The sequence below is a fragment of the Palaemon carinicauda genome, chromosome 10 (genome assembly GCF_036898095.1).
Source record: "Palaemon carinicauda isolate YSFRI2023 chromosome 10, ASM3689809v2, whole genome shotgun sequence".
Taxonomy (NCBI): Eukaryota; Metazoa; Arthropoda; class Malacostraca; order Decapoda; family Palaemonidae; genus Palaemon; species Palaemon carinicauda.
Genome location: NC_090734.1, coordinates 128,098,124 through 128,118,123, shown reverse-complemented (window position 1 = coordinate 128,118,123; position 20,000 = coordinate 128,098,124). Strand labels below are relative to the sequence as shown.

The window sequence follows — 20,000 nt, the reverse complement described above, 5'->3', positions numbered from 1 at the left end:
AGAAGAGTCTCTTCTACCCTTACTAAGAGGAAAGTAGCCACTGAACCATTATAGTGCAGTAGTTAACCCCTTGGGTGAAAAAGAATGGTTTGGTAATCTCGGTGTTGTCAGGTGTATGATGACAGAGGAGAATCTGTAAAGAATAGGCCAGACTATTCGGTGTATGTGTAGGCAAAGGGAAAGAACCGTAACCAGAGAGAAGGTTTCAATGTAGTACTGTGTGGCCAGTCAAAGGACCCCATAACCCTCTAGCGGTAGTATCTCAACGGGCGGCTGTTGCCCTGGTTTAACCTACTACCTACATATATATGCGACAAATCAACCTATAAGGGTCGCCCTGACCAGTAAAGCTTTACTAATCATGGCGGTACTCTAACTGTTTCACAACGACAAGGTATCCCAACATCTCTCCCGTCCCAAGATGGCGGCAGTCTTTACGTATGCTCTACCATTGGCCGAACGGGTCTCACGGCATCTAGTTGTTGGATATATATGAAGCAATGTCCATTTTGTTTGAACTCTTTCTGCACAAGGCTGCTCACTATACCCGTTTTAATAAAGGCTTAAAGGTCACTCATGAATGGCAAAGGCAAGGGACAGTGGCATTGTCCTAGCAAGCAGGACAATACCTTAGAGACTGACCTTAATATCAAAGTGATCAGTGCCCAAGCCGCCTCTCCACCCAAGTTACGACCGGGGAGGGTCAGGCAATGGCTGCTGATGACTCAGCAGGTAAAGCTATAGGCCCCCTCAACCCCCATATTTAGCTCATAAGGATGGTGAGGTTGCAGACACTAAACTAAGGAGTTTGAACGGGACTCGAACCCCAGTCTGTCGATCACCAGGCATGGATGTTTCTGATAGGCTATTGACTTTATAAAGCCACACAGTTCATGCAAGTGACACATTTATGTGTAGACTTATACTTATTGTTTTCTCGACAAGAAAAAGTGTCGAAAATAGGTAGCCTAGAATAACTTTAGACCTATGCATAGCGATTTTAAAGGTCCAATAAGATATTGGTAATTTCTTCTTCTCTATTGGGATTATCGTGTTCGTGCAACCAATTAAATTTGCTTTGTCTCTTCCCTGTATCTTTTCCAATAAGTTCTAATGTTTATTCTAACATATGCATCTGAATACTACATTTTGATTATCGCATGGAATTCCCCCCTCCCCTTTCAATCAACAAATAAGATTCAAACGCAGAATAAAAGAAGAAAATACATCAAACGCATGCCTGACTTGAGTTGTTCGTCTTTTGTTTACCAGATTGCTCTCCGAAGCACGACTATAAGTAACGAGTGTCATTCATTTTCCCACTCATTGTAGCCTTGGCTGTTGTTTGGTAGGCAGGCTACGAATTCCATTGGCACCAAGCCTCGAAGGCTTTGACTTTCTTCCTGCGCTTCGCGTATGTCATTTTGACAGGTACGAGTGTTTTATTTGTGCGTGCGAGAATTTAGTTTATAATCGATCCATAACTTTAATCATGCGACTATTCGTGCTTATGAAATGTTAGCATTTTGTTGTTGAGTGAGACCTAGGCCAATTAGAGTATTTGACGTTGAAGTTAGTCTAGGTCTTTATTATTATTATTATTATTATTATTATTATTATTATTATTATTATTGAACGAGACATATATTATTATTAGTATTAGTATTATTGTTATTTATTATTATTATTATTATTTTATTCAGGATAATTGGTATTTTATTATACTTTGTGTTTCAAGTTGATAATTTGCTGGGTAGTATTAATTTTAATATTATTTATTATTATTATTATTATTATTATTATTATTATTATTATTTATAATATTTAGTGTTTTATTCTTTTTTTCAAGTTACCAATGTTCTGGAGTATTTATTTTTAATTATTATTATTAATATTATTATTATTGAGAATAATTGGTCTTTTATTCTTTATTTGTTTCGAGATACTAATTTTTTTTCGGGTAATTTATTATGATTATTATTATTATTATTATTATTATTATTATTATTATTATTATTATTATTATTGTTATTATTATTCAGAATAATTGGTTCTTTTATCTTATTCTTGGTTTAAAGTTACTAATTTGTCATTATTATTATTATTATTATTATTATTATTATTCAGAATCATTGGTCTTTATTCTTTGTTTTAAGTTATCAATTTTCTGGGTAATTTATTATTATTATTATTATTATTATTATTATCATTATTATTATTATTATTATTATTATTATTATTCAGAATCATTGGTCTTTGTTCTTTGTTTTAAGTTATAAATTTTTTGGGTAATTTATTGTTATTATTATTATTATTATTATTATTATTATTATTATTATTATTATTATTCAGAATCACTGGTCTTTATTCTTTGTTTTAAGTTATCAATTTTCTGGGTAATTTGATACTATTATTATTATTATTATTATTATTATTATCGTTGTTGTTGTTGTTGTTGTTATTAATATCACTATTATTATTTAGAATATTTGATTTTTTATTTTATTCTTTGTTTCAAGATATTAATTTTTGGGACAATTTATTATTGTAATTTATTATATTGTTATTGTTGTTGTCGTTGTTGTAACAACATTTAAGCTGTGATTTGTTAACAGGTAGCATGCCTTTATTATTATTATTATTATTATTATTATTATTATTATTATTATTATTAGCCAAGCTACAACCCTAGTTGGAAAAACAAGATGCTATAAGTCCAAGGGCTCCAATAGGGAAAAAAAGCCCAGCAAGGAAAGGAAATAAGGAAATAAATAAATGATGAGAATAAATTAACAATAAATCATTCTAAAAACAGTGACAACATCAAAACAGATATGTCCTATATAAACTATTAACAACGTCAAAAACAGATATGTCATATATAAACAATAAAAAGACATGTCAGCCTGGTCAACATAAAAATATTTGCACCAACTTTGAACTTTTGAAGTTCTACTGATTCAACTACCCGATTAGGAAGATCATTCCACAACTTGGTCACAGCTGGAATAAAACTTCTAGGGTACTGCGTAGTATTGAGCCTCGTGATGGAGAAGGCCTGGCTATTAGAAATAACTGCCTGCCTAGTATTACGAACAGGATAGAATTGTCCAGGGAGATCTGAATGTAAAGGATGGTCAGAGTTGTGAAAAATCTTATGCAACATGCATAATGAACTAATTGAACGACGGTGCCAAGGATTAATATCTAAATCAGGAATAAGAAATTTAATAGACCGTGAGTTTCTGTCCAACATATTAAGATGACAATCAGCAGCTGAACACCAGACAGAAGAACAATACTTAAAACAAGGTAGAATGAAAGAATTATAACACTTCTTCAGAATAGATTGATCAACGAAAATCTTGTAAGACTTTCTCAATAAGCCAAATTTTTGTGCAATTAAAGAAGACACAGACCTAATGTGTTTCTCAAAAGTAAACTTGCTGTCGAAAATCACACCTAAAATTTTAAAAGAGACATACAAATTTAAAGAAACATTATCAATAATGAGATCCGGATGTTCAGGAGCCACCTTATTTTAGCTAAGTCTCTATTAAGGGATTCACCAACCACAGATCTACACTCAGGGGATGGAATTTATGCAAAGAGAGTAGCATCATCTGCATATGCAACAAGCTTGTTTTCTTGGCCAAACCACATGTCATGTGTATATAATATGGAAAGTAATGGGCCAAGAATACTACCCTGTGGAACACCGGATATCACATTCCTATACTCACTATGGTGCCCATCAACAACAACTCTTTGAGATCTATTTCTTAAAAAATCAATAATAATGCTATGAAACGACCCACCCACTCCCAACTGTTTGAGTTTGAAAACAAGGGCCTCATGATTAACACGGTCAAAGGCAGCGCTAAAATCAAGGCCAATCATACGAACTTCCTGACCACAATGAAGGGATTACTGTACACCATTGGAGATTGTAAGAAGGGTATCACATGCTCCAAGGCCTTTACGAAAACCAAATTGCAAACTAGGGAATAGATGTTTACCTTCAGCAAACCTATTAAGACGTTTTGCCAGAAGATGTTAAAAAACTTTAGATAATATGGGAGTTATGGAAATTGGGCGGTAATCAGTGGGACTTGAGCTACCACAAACACATTCACATAGAGGAGTAACATTACCAATTTTCCAACAAGTGCTAAAAGCTCCTCTTCTTGCTAACTTGCGCAAAATAACAGATAACTTTGGAGCTAAGAAATCTGCGGTCTTTATAAAAAAAAAAAAACAAAGGAAAAATACCATTTGGGTCTACACCTCCATAAGCATCAAGGTCCATCAACAGAGCTTTAATCTCACGAGATCGAAAAGCTAAACTAGTTATTTTAGCCTCAGGAAAACAGGAATGAGGAAGTTCAAGTTTTTCATTACTCTATTTACTGTCAAAAACATCAGCCAACAGGGTTGCCTTTTCCTTTGGACAGTGGGTGACTGAGCCATCTGGTTTAAGTAAAGGAGGAACTGTTGCATCTACACCAAAGAGTGCAGATTTAAGGGTAGACCACCATTTATGTTCTTGAGTTGTACCAGAAATGGTTTCTTTTATTTGTTAAATTGTACTCCTTTTTCAGCTGAGGCATAAACTCTCTGAGCAAAAGCTTGAAGCTGAGTATAGTTATTCCAGGTCAAATCTGATCTGTTACCCTTCCAAAGATGATAGGCCTCCTGTTTCTCCAAATAAGCACGTCTACAATTATCATTGAACTACGGTTTGTCCTTCACTAGGTACCTTAGCACACGGGAAGGGATACGCCTATCAATTATGTTGACTAGATTCTCATTCAAAGGGACAACAGGATCTACATTATTATATAATTGTGACCAATTCAAGCACAAAAGATCATGCAAAATCCCATTCCAGTCTGCTTGGGATTTCATATAAATTTTACAAGAGTATGATATATCAGGGACAGGCTGCTCAGTCTTCACTACTAATGAAATCAAGGCATGATCAGATGTCCCGACTGGAGAACCAACCTTACTAATAACGCCAGGGGAGTCAGTGTATACGAGGTCCAAGCAATTACCAGACCTGTTAGTAGCTTCATTTATGATTTTCTCATAGCCTGATTCAGAGGCAAAGTCTAAAGCTCTTAAGCCATGGCGATCGGTAGGAGAGATAGAACTTAACCACTCCCTATGGTGAGCATTAAAATCACCAACAAAGACAAAAGAAGCCTTTCTATCATCTTGTATCTTAGCCATAATGGTAAGAAGACAATCGAAGATAGAATCATCCATGTTTGGATTCCGGTAGATGGAACACAAATAAAAGTTGTTATGCCTGCCACAAACTTTTATTACCTGAATCTCATGACATCCATATTGATAGCAGGACTTATGAGAAGCAGGGTACTCGGTCCTAATATACAGTACACCGCCATTCCCCTGGGCCTTGGGATGGCATCACGTTTCAAAATTATTGGCTTCTTAAAACCAGTTATAAGCAGCTCAGATGAGTGCCTCATATTAGAAACCAAAGTTTCTGAGCACAAAAGAATATCATACTGTCTGGACGCAACTGCAAGGTCTTGGATATTTGCATGAAGACCACTAATATTGCAATACAGAAGACGACATTGACGAAATCTAGGACGTACTGGTCCCGGATTTAGATCATTAGATTTCTGGCTAGTTCAATTCTTTATTATTGTTATTATTATTACTAACTAAGATACGATTTAGTTGGAAAAGAAGCAGGATGCTATAAGCCCAAGGGCTCCAACTGAGAAAAATAGCCCAGTGAGGATAGGAAATAAATAAACTACAGGAGAATCAATGAACAGTTAAAATGCATTAAAATATTTTAAGAAAAGTAACATTAAAATAAATATTTGGTACATACATTAAAAAAAGAAACTTGAAAGAAAATCAAGAGGAAGAGAAAAGAAGATGGAATATTGTACATGGGTGTACCCTCAAGCAAGAGAACTCTACCCAGGACAGTGGAAGACCATGGAACAGAAGCTATGGAACTACTCAATGCCAGAGAACAATGGTTTGATTTTGGAGTGTCCTTCTAAAGAGCTGCTTGCCATAGATAAAGAGTCTCTTCTACTCTTACCAAGAGGAAAGTAAATTAGCCACTGAACAATTAACAGTGCAGTAGTTAACCCCTTGGGTGAAGAAGAATTTTTTGGTAATCTCAGTGTTGTCAGGTGTATGAGGACAGAGGAGAGTGTGAAAAGAATAGGTCAGACTATTCGGTGTAAGTGTAGGCAACGGAAAAATGAGCCGTAACCAGAGAACGGGATCCAATGTAGTTCTGTCTGACCAGTCAAAGAATCCTATAACTCTCTAGGGGTAGTATTTAAATGCTTTACTCTAAGAAATATATTACCATCATCTAAAGATATTTTCTCACATTTTTATTTCATTTTAAGTGGTTTTGGTCTCTGATTTTGACATATCTTTAAATACGTAGTATTTCACTCACTTCCATTCAAGGTCAGAAGAAACTGCTATCCACTCCTAGCTGTGAATGACGCAGACAAGGCAGATGTCCGAAAGGGAATGTTGACAGTACCACCGTCATCTCTTCTTGGCACCATGCTGGAGATCAAGATCCAAGGAAGGGTCCAGCTGCAGGGGATTTCTCCCGTGCCTTCGCCTGCTTCAATCTACTTGCAGATCCTCTGCGCTTTCGTGGCCCTTGGAAGCTTCAGTTATGGTCAACAAGGTCAGTTGACGTAAGGGGAAAGAGGTCCGGCAAAAGTCTGTTTTTTAATAGTAGATTCATAGGTGCTACTATAGCGTGATATCTACCAGCCATTTTCTGCTATACCGTAATATCTACTTATCTGTTTCTGGCCATATAATGCAGTTTAATAGTTTGTAACACATGAAAGAAAAAAGAAAAGTTTATTAAAACGAATTTCATAATTTCAATTTTTTGCAAGGGTTTGTCCCCCCAAAAAACATAAATAATTGGAAATAAAAAACACGAATTTTACTTTTTTAACTATTTATAAATTGCAGTTATATCTTTTCAAAAAGCTTTGAATACGTCATCATTCTTTCTTAGAATTTTTCAGTAATATACATACATCTAAATGAGACTGAAAATTTTGTGCTGATAGCCAATATTACTTAAGGATTGGTAGCTTGGTCACTCGTCGGAACAAATCCGACCCAAGCTGACATTCACGCTCTATTATAGGAATCGGTGTCTCCCTATCCCTTCGTTGAACATAAAAATACAGACAATCAAACCCCATTTTTTTTTTCAAACCAAAAACCCATGGCCCATCTAAACGTGTTCCACAATTCTTCGGCATCAGAATCTTTTGAGCTCCGGGATAATCGACAGTTAACATCCGTCCTCATATTATCTTTACGGCGCCCAGCAAATCTAGACTCGTCAGTCTGTATGGGATTTTCATTTGTGCCAAACGTTTGACCCATCGTTCGATGTGATGCCATCTCACTGCAAACTTCACGTCACATTAAACCAGTCGGTATTGGGCGACTTTCCTATAAATGTTATCGTAGTACTCATCGGGATTTGCTCAAAGTTATTTTTTTTACTTATAAAAATGGACCTTAAGTGGGTTTTTGGTAAAAGTGCTTCCTGTATAGTTTGAGGCCTTACACATGTTTTGTTAAGTCGTACACAGCTTTATTTGAGTAGGTTGCGAGTAGCGCAGTAGATATCACGCTATAGGTGGTACTGCTAATTCATTATTTATAGTCATATTTAAAACTCAATACAGACAATTTTTCTATCCATTTTAAAGAGTAATAAAACTCGGTAGGCATAGTAATGATATTAACGTTTCAAGTTGATTTCAAAGGCGATAGTAGGCCTATTCCAATTATTTCTAAAGCACAACATTAACGTAAATGAATTTGTGGTGGATAGGCCAGTACTTCGTATAAAATATAGCTTAGCCTTTAAGCACAGCAATTATTAATAAAATTCATGGCTTCATATTGCCCCCCACCCTCATGCTTAGCATTTCTGATGCATAATATTTTACAGCACGATCTGCAACAGGTTCACAAATTTCACCCAACCTTAAAAGGTGGAATAGCTTGCCGACGAATGATTTCTATGCCCTATTTTATATTCCAATAGCGTGCTAGCGTCTTGTATCTTGTCACTGCGACTCATTCAGTATTTAGTATCTCATGTTTGGGAGACAATTCCTCTTCATTTGGTGGGTGTTTGGTTTACTAGAAAGGAATTCCTTCATGACACTTTGAAAATAGGTGTATGCTTCGATTCCAATGCGACGCTACACTTCTGCAATGGGGAACATATTTTACGTGTTGGTTCTAATCGCACTAAGTAACGAACTTTTATTATTATTATTATTATTATTATTATTATTATTATTATTATTATTATTATTATTATTATTATTATTATTGTACGTAACCCGTCCAAATGATGACTATTCTCTCTCCTCCCATACCATAGGGACGGTAAGAAATATCTCCCCTATGTAATAAAGAGCGTCTTGGATATATATATATATATATATATATATATATATATCCGGTCATGCCGTCCCTCTGGAAGGGGAATGGGAGTAGTCATACAGTGATATGTATGTATATATATATATATATATATACATACATACATATATATATGTATATATATATATATATATATATATATATATATATATATATACATACATATATATATATATGTATATGTATATATATATATATATATATATATATATATATATGTGTGTGTGTGTGTATCTATATATATGCATGTATATATATATATATTTTTTTTATTTATATATAACCAGACACGTCCTCTTTGTTATATAGGAAATATTATTATTATTATTATTATTATTATTATTATTATTATTATTATTATTATTATTAGCCAAGCTACAACCCCAGTTAGAAAACCAAATTGCTAGAGGACCAACGGGTGCCAACAGGGAAAGTAGCCCAGTGAGGAAAGGGAAAAAATAGAATTGCAAATACAACATTTATAAGTAGGCCCAATAAATAGAAAAATATAAAATATTTCAAGATCAGTAACAATATTTAAGTAGAACATATAAACTATAAAACGAAACTATGTCAACCTCTTTAACAGAAAAGAATTTATAAAAGGTTTAAACTTGTGAAGTTCCACCGTTTCAACCGCCAGATTAGAAAGATCATTCCAGAATCTTACAGCTGGAATAAAAATGCCAATAAGTCATAGTAATGATGATGATGAGGATAGTAGTAATTTTATTACTAATGATGAGAATAATTCTTTTCCCCATCCTTGTCAACGTATGAATTATGAAGTTTTAAAAATCTGCAATTTACTTATTAAAATGAGCCACGGATTAAGTTGGTTCGCCGGTCTAGTTTTGCATTATAATCATCTCTCTCTCTCTCTCTCTCTCTCTCTCTCTCTCTCTCTCAATTAAAGAGTAGGTTAAATAATAGTATGAAGTTACCTGTAAATTATTTAGTTTTAGGTATGCCTTTAGGAGAGAGAGAGAGAGAGAGAGAGAGAGAGAGAGAGAGAGAGAGAGAGACAGAGACAGAGACAGAGAGACAGACAGACAGAGACAGAGAGAGAGAGAGAGAGACCCGTTTTTAGTTGTAATAAAAATTTTCTTTGTGAAGATATAGTTCTGACTAAAAGAAAAATCATGCTATTACTCATATTAGACTACAATAAAAAAAAAAGAACAGGTTATTGATACAGATAAATTCAAACTGATTTAACCCAGTTTTTTTTTTTTTCTTCAAATCTACGTTCGAAACCTATTACTTTAAACGTTTTCGCGCGGGAATTCACACGAATTAAATATATATATATATATATATATATATATATATAAGAAATTGAAACCTCTGTAGCTCAGGTCACTCTCTTTGAAATATCTATAACGAACGTTGCACTTCATTTAAAGTTCTCTATTACATGTTTTGTATAGATTACTTTTCAAAGGTTAATAAAAGATAATATTCGAAGGGTGGGCCTACAGTACATTTGCGTGGTAGTAAACCAATTACGAAAAGACAGCAAGAGTAGGTTAGTTATTGTTTTGGGAGACTTAATACTGTTTATTATTATTATTATAATTATTATTATTATTATTATTATTATTATTATTATTGTTGTTGTTATCATTATTATCATTACTATTATTATTATTATTATTATAGTGATTATTATTATTAGTATTATTTTTATTATTATTATTGTTGTTGTTGTTGTTGTTGTTGTTGTTATTAACATGATTATTATTATTATTATTATTATTATTATTGTTATGATTATTATCATTATGATTATTATTATGACTCATATTATGATTATTATTATGACTATTATTATGATTATTAATACGATCATCATCATCATCATCATCCTTACCCTCACATGTGTATGGCATTATGAATAAATACTTCAGTCTCATGGAACTCATGAGAACCCGGTGGTGCCTATTACAAATCATGAACTCATGCGTAAATAATTGCTGTCTTTGCACATTTTAGTAATTTAATGGACGATAATCATGCGTGGGTCATTCCGATTCATAAATGATAAGAAAATATTTAGACATGATTACCAGAGTAGGGAAAGAATGCAACATATCTTTGTCATTAAGGTCAATGTTGATTTACCCTTTGATGATTGACGGAGTATTTTTACTTTTATTTATTATTATTTTTTTTTTTTTAAATTAAACTAGGGCTTATTAAATCTAAGACATTTAAAGTTCCTTGATGGATATCTTTGGTAGGCAAGGTAATACTCTCTCTCTCTCTCTCTCTCTCTCTCTCTCTCTCTCTCTCTCTCTCTGGGGTTAAGCCAGGTATGTCTATTGCAAAACTTGTCGAGAAATCATACGAATTTTAAAGATTATCTTCTTTGAGCTGCGACTCATGAAATATCTTTCACGAAAGTCAAACTTTTTAACCATTTCCAGCCTTCAAATTCAAAATAATACCGGACTGGTACAAACTCATCTTTCCTTCAGTTATTCCTACATTAAAGGGTCGGTTGCCTGATATGCCATCTCCAATGTCTTCTATCAAAGGCATCCTCTTCACCAAACCTCTTCTCTCCATATCATCCTTAACCTTATCTAATGCTCTGCCTTCCTCTGGATCTTCTCCCCCTAATAGGTTCCCCCCCAAGCCTTCCTCACCCCTGAGTGAGTCCCTCTCCACCATCCATCCTCAATGCATGTCCACAAAATCTCAGCCGTGGTACTATTATCACCTATGTAATCTTCACTACGCCTGCCATTCTTATTCCATCATTTTCCAATCTATCAATGAGTGAAATTACCATTATCCACCTTAGCATTCCCATCTCTGTTTTCATCTCTGCACAGAATCCTACGTTACAAAAAGACGTTGCCCCACAGTTCCCTCGTGTAATATTCGAAGGCTGAACCCCCGTGTTCTTAGCCGTCCAGGGAACGACCACAAAACTACACTTTTCGTGTCGACAAACGTAATACTTGCAACATTTAGTTAGTGTTATTGTACGGTTTGTACCCGCAAGTGTATGTGTGTGTGTGTGTGTGTGTGTGTGTGTGTCATATTCTCGTCAAATGTGAAAGAACCTCGCGACACTCGTTATGATTTATGACCGTAAGTACGCTGTTAATATTTGCTGACTTAGCGCATTGTGGTGATTTAATGAGCGACAGATAGATTGGACGCTGCTCATAAATGGCATTTTCTGATTCACAAATAGTTTGAGAGTTTTTTACTTATTTATAAGAGTGGGAAAAGAATGTAACTTGTAAATATCTTTATTATAAGGTTAATGTCGATTTACCTTATTGACAATGTTATGTATTTTTGTATTTTTATTTGTGACTTTGTTTTCAAAGAATCAGACCTAATAAATGAAAAAAAACCTTAGGTTTTCTAGCTATTATTGTCAGGTTTGTTTCTCTCTCTCTCTCTCTCTCTCTCTCTCTCTCTCTCTCTCTCTCTGGTGTTAGGCCAGGTTTGTGTACTGCAAAACTCGTCGAGAAATCACGCTAATTTTAAAGGTTATCTTCTTTAAGCTGCGACACATGAAATATCTTTCACGAAAATCAAACTTTTTAACTATTTCCAGCCTTCAAATTCAAAATAATACCGGACTGGTACAAACTCATCTTTCCCATAGTTATTCCTTCATTAAAGGGTCGGTTGCCGGATGAGCCTTCTCCAATGACCTTTATCAAAGGCATCCTCTTCACCAAACCTCTTCTCTCCATATCATCCTTAACCTTATCTAATGCTCTGCCTTCCTCTGGATCTTCTCCCCCTAATAGGTTCCCCCCCAAGCCTTCCTCACCCCTGAGTGAGTCCCTCTCCACCATCCATCCTCAATGCATGTCCACAAAATCTCAGCCGTGGTACTATTATCACCTATGTAATCTTCACTACGCCTGCCATTCTTATTCCATCATTTTCCAATCTATCAATGAGTGAAATTACCATTATCCACCTTAGCATTCCCATCTCTGTTTTCATCTCTGCACAGAATCCTACGTTACAAAAAGACGTTGCCCCACAGTTCCCTCGTGTAATATTCGAAGGCTGAACCCCCGTGTTCTTAGCCGTCCAGGGAACGACCACAAAACTACACTTTTCGTGTCGACAAACGTAATACTTGCAACATTTAGTTAGTGTTATTGTACGGTTTGTACCCGCAAGTGTATGTGTGTGTGTGTGTGTGTGTGTGTGTGTGTGTCATATTCTCGTCAAATGTGAAAGAACCTCGCGACACTCGTTATGATTTATGACCGTAAGTACGCTGTTAATATTTGCTGACTTAGCGCATTGTGGTGATTTAATGAGCGACAGATAGATTGGACGCTGCTCATAAATGGCATTTTCTGATTCACAAATAGTTTGAGAGTTTTTTACTTATTTATAAGAGTGGGAAAAGAATGTAACTTGTAAATATCTTTATTATAAGGTTAATGTCGATTTACCTTATTGACAATGTTATGTATTTTTGTATTTTTATTTGTGACTTTGTTTTCAAAGAATCAGACCTAATAAATGAAAAAAAACCTTAGGTTTTCTAGCTATTATTGTCAGGTTTGTTTCTCTCTCTCTCTCTCTCTCTCTCTCTCTCTCTCTCTCTCTCTCCTTTTATTTTGTATTGAATAACAAAATGTGATGAATAACATTTTCCAGACTTTGAAATATTTTCTATTAACACTTGTTAGAATAAAATAAGTCAACACTTTTCATATTATCAATGGATTTAAATTGGTTTATGGAATTTTTGTCTCTACTAAAGTTCTTCGTGATGTAATCACGCGGTTTTTAAAGATTTTCTTCAATTGAAGTAACTGAAGGCCATTTCATTTGTTCTTTTGAATTACGTCACGTGGAATATCGTGAATCACACTTATTTTAAATAAATTTCAACAGTTAATCAAAACGATTACAGCATTCATACTGAATCAGTTTAAAACTTTAAGTATACTGTAAGTAGGTCGAGGACAATATCTACTCAACATCCAAATCTCTATACGACTCTTTTAAAATCTTGGTTGTGATTCTTGATAGCAAATTTACTTTTGAGAAACATATTCGGTCTGTTTCTTCATCAATTACACTAAACATTTTCTGAGAAAGTTTTTGATATTTTCCGTAGAAGTTATAATTCTTTCATTCTGCCTTGTTTCGAGTATTGTTCTCCTGTCTGGTCTTCATCTGCTTATTGATTGATTGATTGATTTGAAGCTTTTCTGGCATCCTGACATCGAAGGTCATTGACGCCGTCTTCAGCTGCTGAATCTCATTTTGATTTGTTGCACAACTCATGGTCTTTTAAATGTCTTATTCATGATCTAGATATTTATCTTTGGCACCGTCGTTCAGTTAGTTCTTCATCCAAGTTGCTTAATTTTTGCATTCAGATCTTTCAAGACAGGACCATCCTGCACGTAATACTGGATATGCAGTTAATTCAAACAACCATGCCTTCTTCATTATAAGGAAGCAAAACCCCTTAAAATCCCTTGGAACTCGCCTGGTATATCTGTTCAAAGAAATATGATACAGCTTAACTGTAAATAATGATTGTTTTGCTCAGTAAAGTAATTTAACCGACGGCAAACCGATTGGACACCACTCACAAATGGGACATTCCCATTCATAATAATTTTGTTATTTTTTTTAATTTCAAGATTAAGAAAAGAGCGCATCTTTATAAATAATTTTATATTAAGGTTAGTACCTGTACTTTTATTTATTTTTATCATTGTTAATAATATATTTAAACAAGATACAACTGTTTTAATAGATAGCTTTGTTAGTTACCCATTCTCTCTCTCTCTCTCTCTCTCTCTCTCTCTCTCTCTCTCTCTCTCTCTCGGGAATTTTATCTATAAATTAAAGTGTCTATAAGTAATCAAGCTTAAGTAGACATTTCAACAGTCGTTTATGAACGAGATTTTACATTAAGTGAAGTCACGTAAGTCGAGGTCTCTTACGGGAAGGAAATTAAGTCAATAAGAATCTAATATTTCAAGTTGGGTTGACAGGCAACGTATTTCACCCATTAACAATTCTTATTCGCTTCGCATGAGAAAAGTGTATATACAGATATGTGATATAATTCCTGCTTAGATTATACTCTGCCTTTATGGTGTCGATGAGACTGGGTGTTTTATTCAGATGTCTTAGACTGGGTTCTGAAGGACGTCTTTATTTTTTTTTTTTTTTTTTTGGTGGCTTATAAGAAATATTTTAAGTTTTTTTTTTTTTTTTTTTGTGCTGCTTAGAAGAAATATCATTATGAGTTGTTTTTTATTGTTTGCTGCTTAGAAGAAATATCATTAAGTTTTTTTCTGCAAAGAACAAATATCGTTATATTATTATTATTATTTTTATTATTATTATTATTATTATTATTATTATTACAACCTAAGCTATAACCCTAGTTGGACAAGCAAAATGCTATAACCCCAAGGGCTCCAACAGGGAAAAATAGCCCAGTGAGGAAAGGAAACAAAGCAATAGACAAACTACAAGAGAAGAATAAATAATCAAAATAAAATATACCAAGAACAGTAACAAATATTAAGTTAGATCCTACACGTATAAATTATAAAAACTTTAAAAAAAAAAACAAGAGGAAGAGAAATAAGATGAAAGAGCATGCCCGAGTGTACTCCCAAGCAAGAAAACTAATCCAAGACAGTGGAAGGCATAGTACAGATGCTATGGCACTACCCAAGACCAGAGAACAATGATTTGGTTTTGGAGTGTCCTCCTAGGAGAGCTGCTTACCATAACTAAAGTCTCTTCTACCCTTACCAAGAGAAAAGTAGCCACTGAACAATTGCATTCCAGTAGTTAAACCCCTGAGCGAAGAAGAATTGTTTAGTAATCTCAGTGTCATCAGATGTATGAGGACCGAAGAGAATGTGCTAAGAATAGGCCAGACTATTCGGTATATGTGTAGGCAAATATTATAACGCTACTGAAATAAGAATTATATTCAATATTTTTTTTCTTTTTTCAAATCTTCGTAATCATAATTTTTATGAGTTTTAAATGTACCAGTCTCTCCTTTACCCTCTCGATTTTCAGTGAAATTAAATTTATTTTGCTTAAAGATTTCTGCATGAAACATATTGCAAAATTTTAATCTGCAACTTTACTATGAGTGTAATGTACTTCATATCTGGTCAAGATATGTGCTGAAGTAAGATAGCGTTATTATAGCGTTAACGTATTCTGGGAAGAAGTAATTCACGAGGCTATGATTTTGATAAAGCATTAAAAGTGAGCAAAAATGTTTGAAAGTTTTTGTGTAGAAAGCCACGTGCCCATTTGTCAAGTTTTTTTTATGGTAAAATGAGAGAGAGAGAGAGAGAGAGAGAGAGAGAGAGAGAGAGAGAGAGATTTTCAAATATAAATATCATTGAATATAATTGGAAAAAGAGAAAGTAATGTGAAAATGCTTGTTCATACTAGTTAGAAGATTATGTCTAGTTATCCTTATCTAGTTTAATCAAAAGTCAAGATATTTGGGAAGGGAAAAATGGAAAAATATAGCTATAAGGCTAACCAAATAAAGTGACTGTCAAGAAGGAAATGCGGGGACCGTAATAGGAGTCTCTCGGAAAAGATGTCAGATACACACACACACACACACACATATATATATATATATATATACATACATACATACATACATATACACATATATATATATACACACACACACATATATATATATATATATATCTCTCTCTCTCTCTCTCTCTCTCTCTCTCTCTATATATATATATATATATATTGTTTGTATGCAGTATATATGTATATTCTTTTCTTCGTGGGAATACCTTAACATACTAAAAGGGTTTGTGTATCGCCATGATCCGCAAAGCTATACTAGTCAGGGCCGCCCATACTCGGATGGTTTGCTGTGAGCGATCAGACGGAAATCTCCCACCATCACCAGTCAGCAGTTGGCAAGCGTGGTGATGAAAACTGGCCAAACCCCAGACATGTCTGAGGTCTGTCTGCAATTGACTAGAAATGGCTGCATTTTTTGTTGTTGTATATGTGTGTATTTATTTGTGTATTTATTTATATTTACTGTGACGGCGCCGAGTAAGGGTGTGAACTCAAAGGCAGATTGGAAACGACTGAGTTATATATTAAGGAACACTCTTCTTTATATACAAAACCTCAAGGCAACAGGACATAACATGTTCGAGAGACAGACAATGTTCAGAGCAAAACAGCATACATGAATTTTCATGTTCGTTTGAGTGCGAGGGAAGAGCGAAGATACAAGCATATTATATACAACAGGAATTATGTACAATTGTGTGACACACGGTTGGTACATGGCTCCCCCTCTAAAAATGACATACTGAACATGTTAAATAGGTGCCCTGAATCTGGAGAGGTAGTAGTAAACTGCGCCGATTAGCGACAGTGAGTGGCTGTAGAAGTCGTTGGTTTGGGTGCGAGCGAGTGGTGGATGATGGGTGGCTGTTGCCGCTCCGGCTCGTCACGGGGTAGGCGAGTGTGTCCTACGGCATTCATAGGCGTGTGTCCTACGGCGTTCATAGGCGTGTCCTACGGCATTCATAGGCGAGTGTGTCCTACGGCATTCATAGGCGTGTGTGTCCTACGGCATTCATAGGCGTGTGTCCTCGGCATTCATAGGCGTGTCCTACGGCATTCATAGGCCTACGGCATTCATAGGCGTGTCCTACGGCATTCATAGGCGTGTCCTACGGCATTCACGTCAGCTTCGGTTGAAGTTGAATAGATGTCCTCTTCGTCACGAGTGGAGGCGTTGATGGAGGTTTGAAAGTCATGAAGTGGGTTCACCTCACGAGGAGAGCCGTCTGCGGCAGGTTGCAGGCGAGTGATACTGGTCATTTTCCCGAGGGTGAGCGAAGCCCCTTGGTCCCCCAACGGTTGTTGAGAGAGCTGAAAAGGCGTTGCTATACGGGCGGCTGGCGACGGCGAGTACTGCTGCAGAAGGTATGCGTTGACGGCGTCATAGTAACGGTGAGAGGTGTAGGGGGGATGGGGAGGCGGGAGGAGCGAGTCACTCCGGGGTCACCAATGTGACGGCGCCGAGTAAGGGTGTGAACTCAAAGGCAGATTGGAAACGACTGAGTTATATATTAAGGAACACTCTTCTTTATATACAAAACCTCAAGGCAACAGGACATAACATGTTCGAGAGACAGACAATGTTCAGAGCAAAACAGCATACATGAATTTTCATGTTCGTTTGAGTGCGAGGGAAGAGCGAAGATACAAGCATATTATATACAACAGGAATTATGTACAATTGTGTGACACACGGTTGGTACACTACTATGTATAACGTGTAGTTGGATTAATAAGACCGCTTGTTCATGTAACATTCATTAAAAATGTTACAAGACTCCTAACAATGCGATAACAGCAAGGACATTAGCACCACATCTAAGAACTCATCATTTTACATTCGTCATCCACTGAGGAACTTTAGAATGCCACCATCGATTAGATTACAGTGTTCCACTTTATCATAGCATTTTGTTTGCATGATAAGTGAACCGTTATTACCTAAGTCAATTCTCCTGCAATTTCTATGCGATTTGCGATATCAAATGAGGCTTTATCTTTAGTTTTGATTGAATTGGTTGGTGAGACCCATTCCAAAACGCGCTGATGTGGCTTATGTTGAGCTAGTGTACGTGACCCGACAAAATGACGTTTAAATATGTAGATAGTTATGCATACACACACATTCAATCACCCCCCCCCCCCATCTCCCTATCTTAACTACAATCCACTGGTTCGGCAATTTGTGGGAGAGTGTGGTTGCATGCCCCCTCTCACAAGGGTATGATTACTCCCTCCCCCTGTCGCTCAGCGTGACAGGAAAGATAGTTTTATATCTATCTATCTATATATATTATATATATATATTATATATATATATATATATATATATATAGTCAGACGCTTGCTCTTTATTATATATAGGGGAGATACTGCCAAGGGGCCCAGTGCCGTCAGTGTAACTCACGTGGTACATTGTAAGCATTGATTAGAATGTTTTCCAGCGTTTCTCCGGAACTAAGCTGCACCTACTTTTTAATATTCTACCTTACATCCATTCCCGCTTTCTTTCACACATCTTTTTTTTTTTCCAATCTCTTTTAACCTCATAACGCATCTGCGGGACGTATGACTACTTGGTTCTTCCCGTGCCTCGGGAGGTGGAAGAGGGAGTATTCATACCCTGGTGAGAGGAGTTACCCAGAGAAGTATACTCGGAAACCACAACCTCCCACAAATTGCCGAAACTGCTGAGTTGTAGTTAGGGATGGGGGAAGGTATGGGAAGGTTGAGTCTGTGCGTGTGAGCATATCTAATTATATATTTATACATCTTTTTTTGACGGATCGTGTACACTAGCTATACATAATACTAAATAAACCGAGGCTAAGAATGTGGATGAAATATTATTCAGGACTTATAGCAGTTGTAGAATAAACTATAGTCTTTTGTCATGAAGCAGTTAATTATTAAAATAGTAATTTCAAAACCCTGTAATCATTCAACTATTATTCGTTTCGCTCTGGGTACTTTCCTTTAACTGCCTTCACTTGTCATGATCGTAATTTGCTTTCTTTATTTTACAATGTAATAAGACTTTTAGTTCAAGTGCAAATTATGACACTTTGAGAGTCTCGATAATACTAATGATATATATATATATATATATATGTGTGTGTGTGTGTGTATATATATATTTATATATATATATATACACACACACACACACATATATATATATATATATATTTATATATATATATATATATATATATCATTAGCAGCAGAAATTATTAGTCCACTACAGAACAAAGGCCTCAGGTATGTCTTTCCACTTGCGTCTGTTTATGGTCTTTCTATATCAGTCTACACCCGCAAATATCCTTAGTTTGTCAGTCCATCGTCTTCTCTTCCTTCCCCTGCTTCTTTTGCAATCTCTCGGGACCCATTTTATTATTCTTAATGTTCATCTATTATCTGTCATTTTCATTATATGTCCTGTCCATTTCTTTTTTTTACATGTTGGAATATCCTGGACTTTAATTTGCACTCATATCCATTTTGCTCTGTTTTAGTCCCTTATGGATGTTCCCATTATTATTCTTTCCATAGCTCTTTGAGTTGTAATTAGCTTATGTTCTAAGGCTTTAGTAAGGCTCCAAGTTTCTGATGCATAAGTTAAAGCGGGTAGGACCATCTAATTCATCGCGTTTCTTTTTAAGAGAAAGTGGCATTTGACTTTTCATAATTTTATTTTCTTTACCAAAAGCTCTCCATCCCATGCTTGTCCTTTTAATTTCGGTCTCGTTTCCTGGGGAAACTATTACTACCTGTCCTAAGTACGTATATTCATTAACAATTTCTGGAGTTTCGTCCATAACTCTTTATTTGTTGTCACTGCATCTTGGTCTTACTCATACTCATATTCATTT

General features: G+C 35.3%; 1 protein-coding gene across 5 annotated transcripts in view; it reads left to right on the top strand.

The window, feature by feature from the left end:
• LOC137648740 (acetylcholine-gated ion channel acc-4-like) overlaps positions 1 to 20,000 on the top strand; it is a 184,969-nt gene that overhangs the window by 68,664 nt on the left and 96,305 nt on the right. For 3 of the 5 annotated variants that reach the window (XM_068381817.1, XM_068381815.1, XM_068381813.1), the window contains exon 1: positions 6,483 to 6,709. The exons of the other annotated variants lie outside the window; for them this stretch is intronic. Coding sequence is in view for 2 of the 3 variants with exons in the window: in XM_068381815.1 (XP_068237916.1) it covers positions 6,544 to 6,709 (166 nt within the window). In the remaining variant the exon portion in view is untranslated. Of the gene's footprint in view, positions 1 to 6,482; positions 6,710 to 20,000 lie in introns of those variants that run through there. 5 annotated transcript variants of the gene reach the window in all.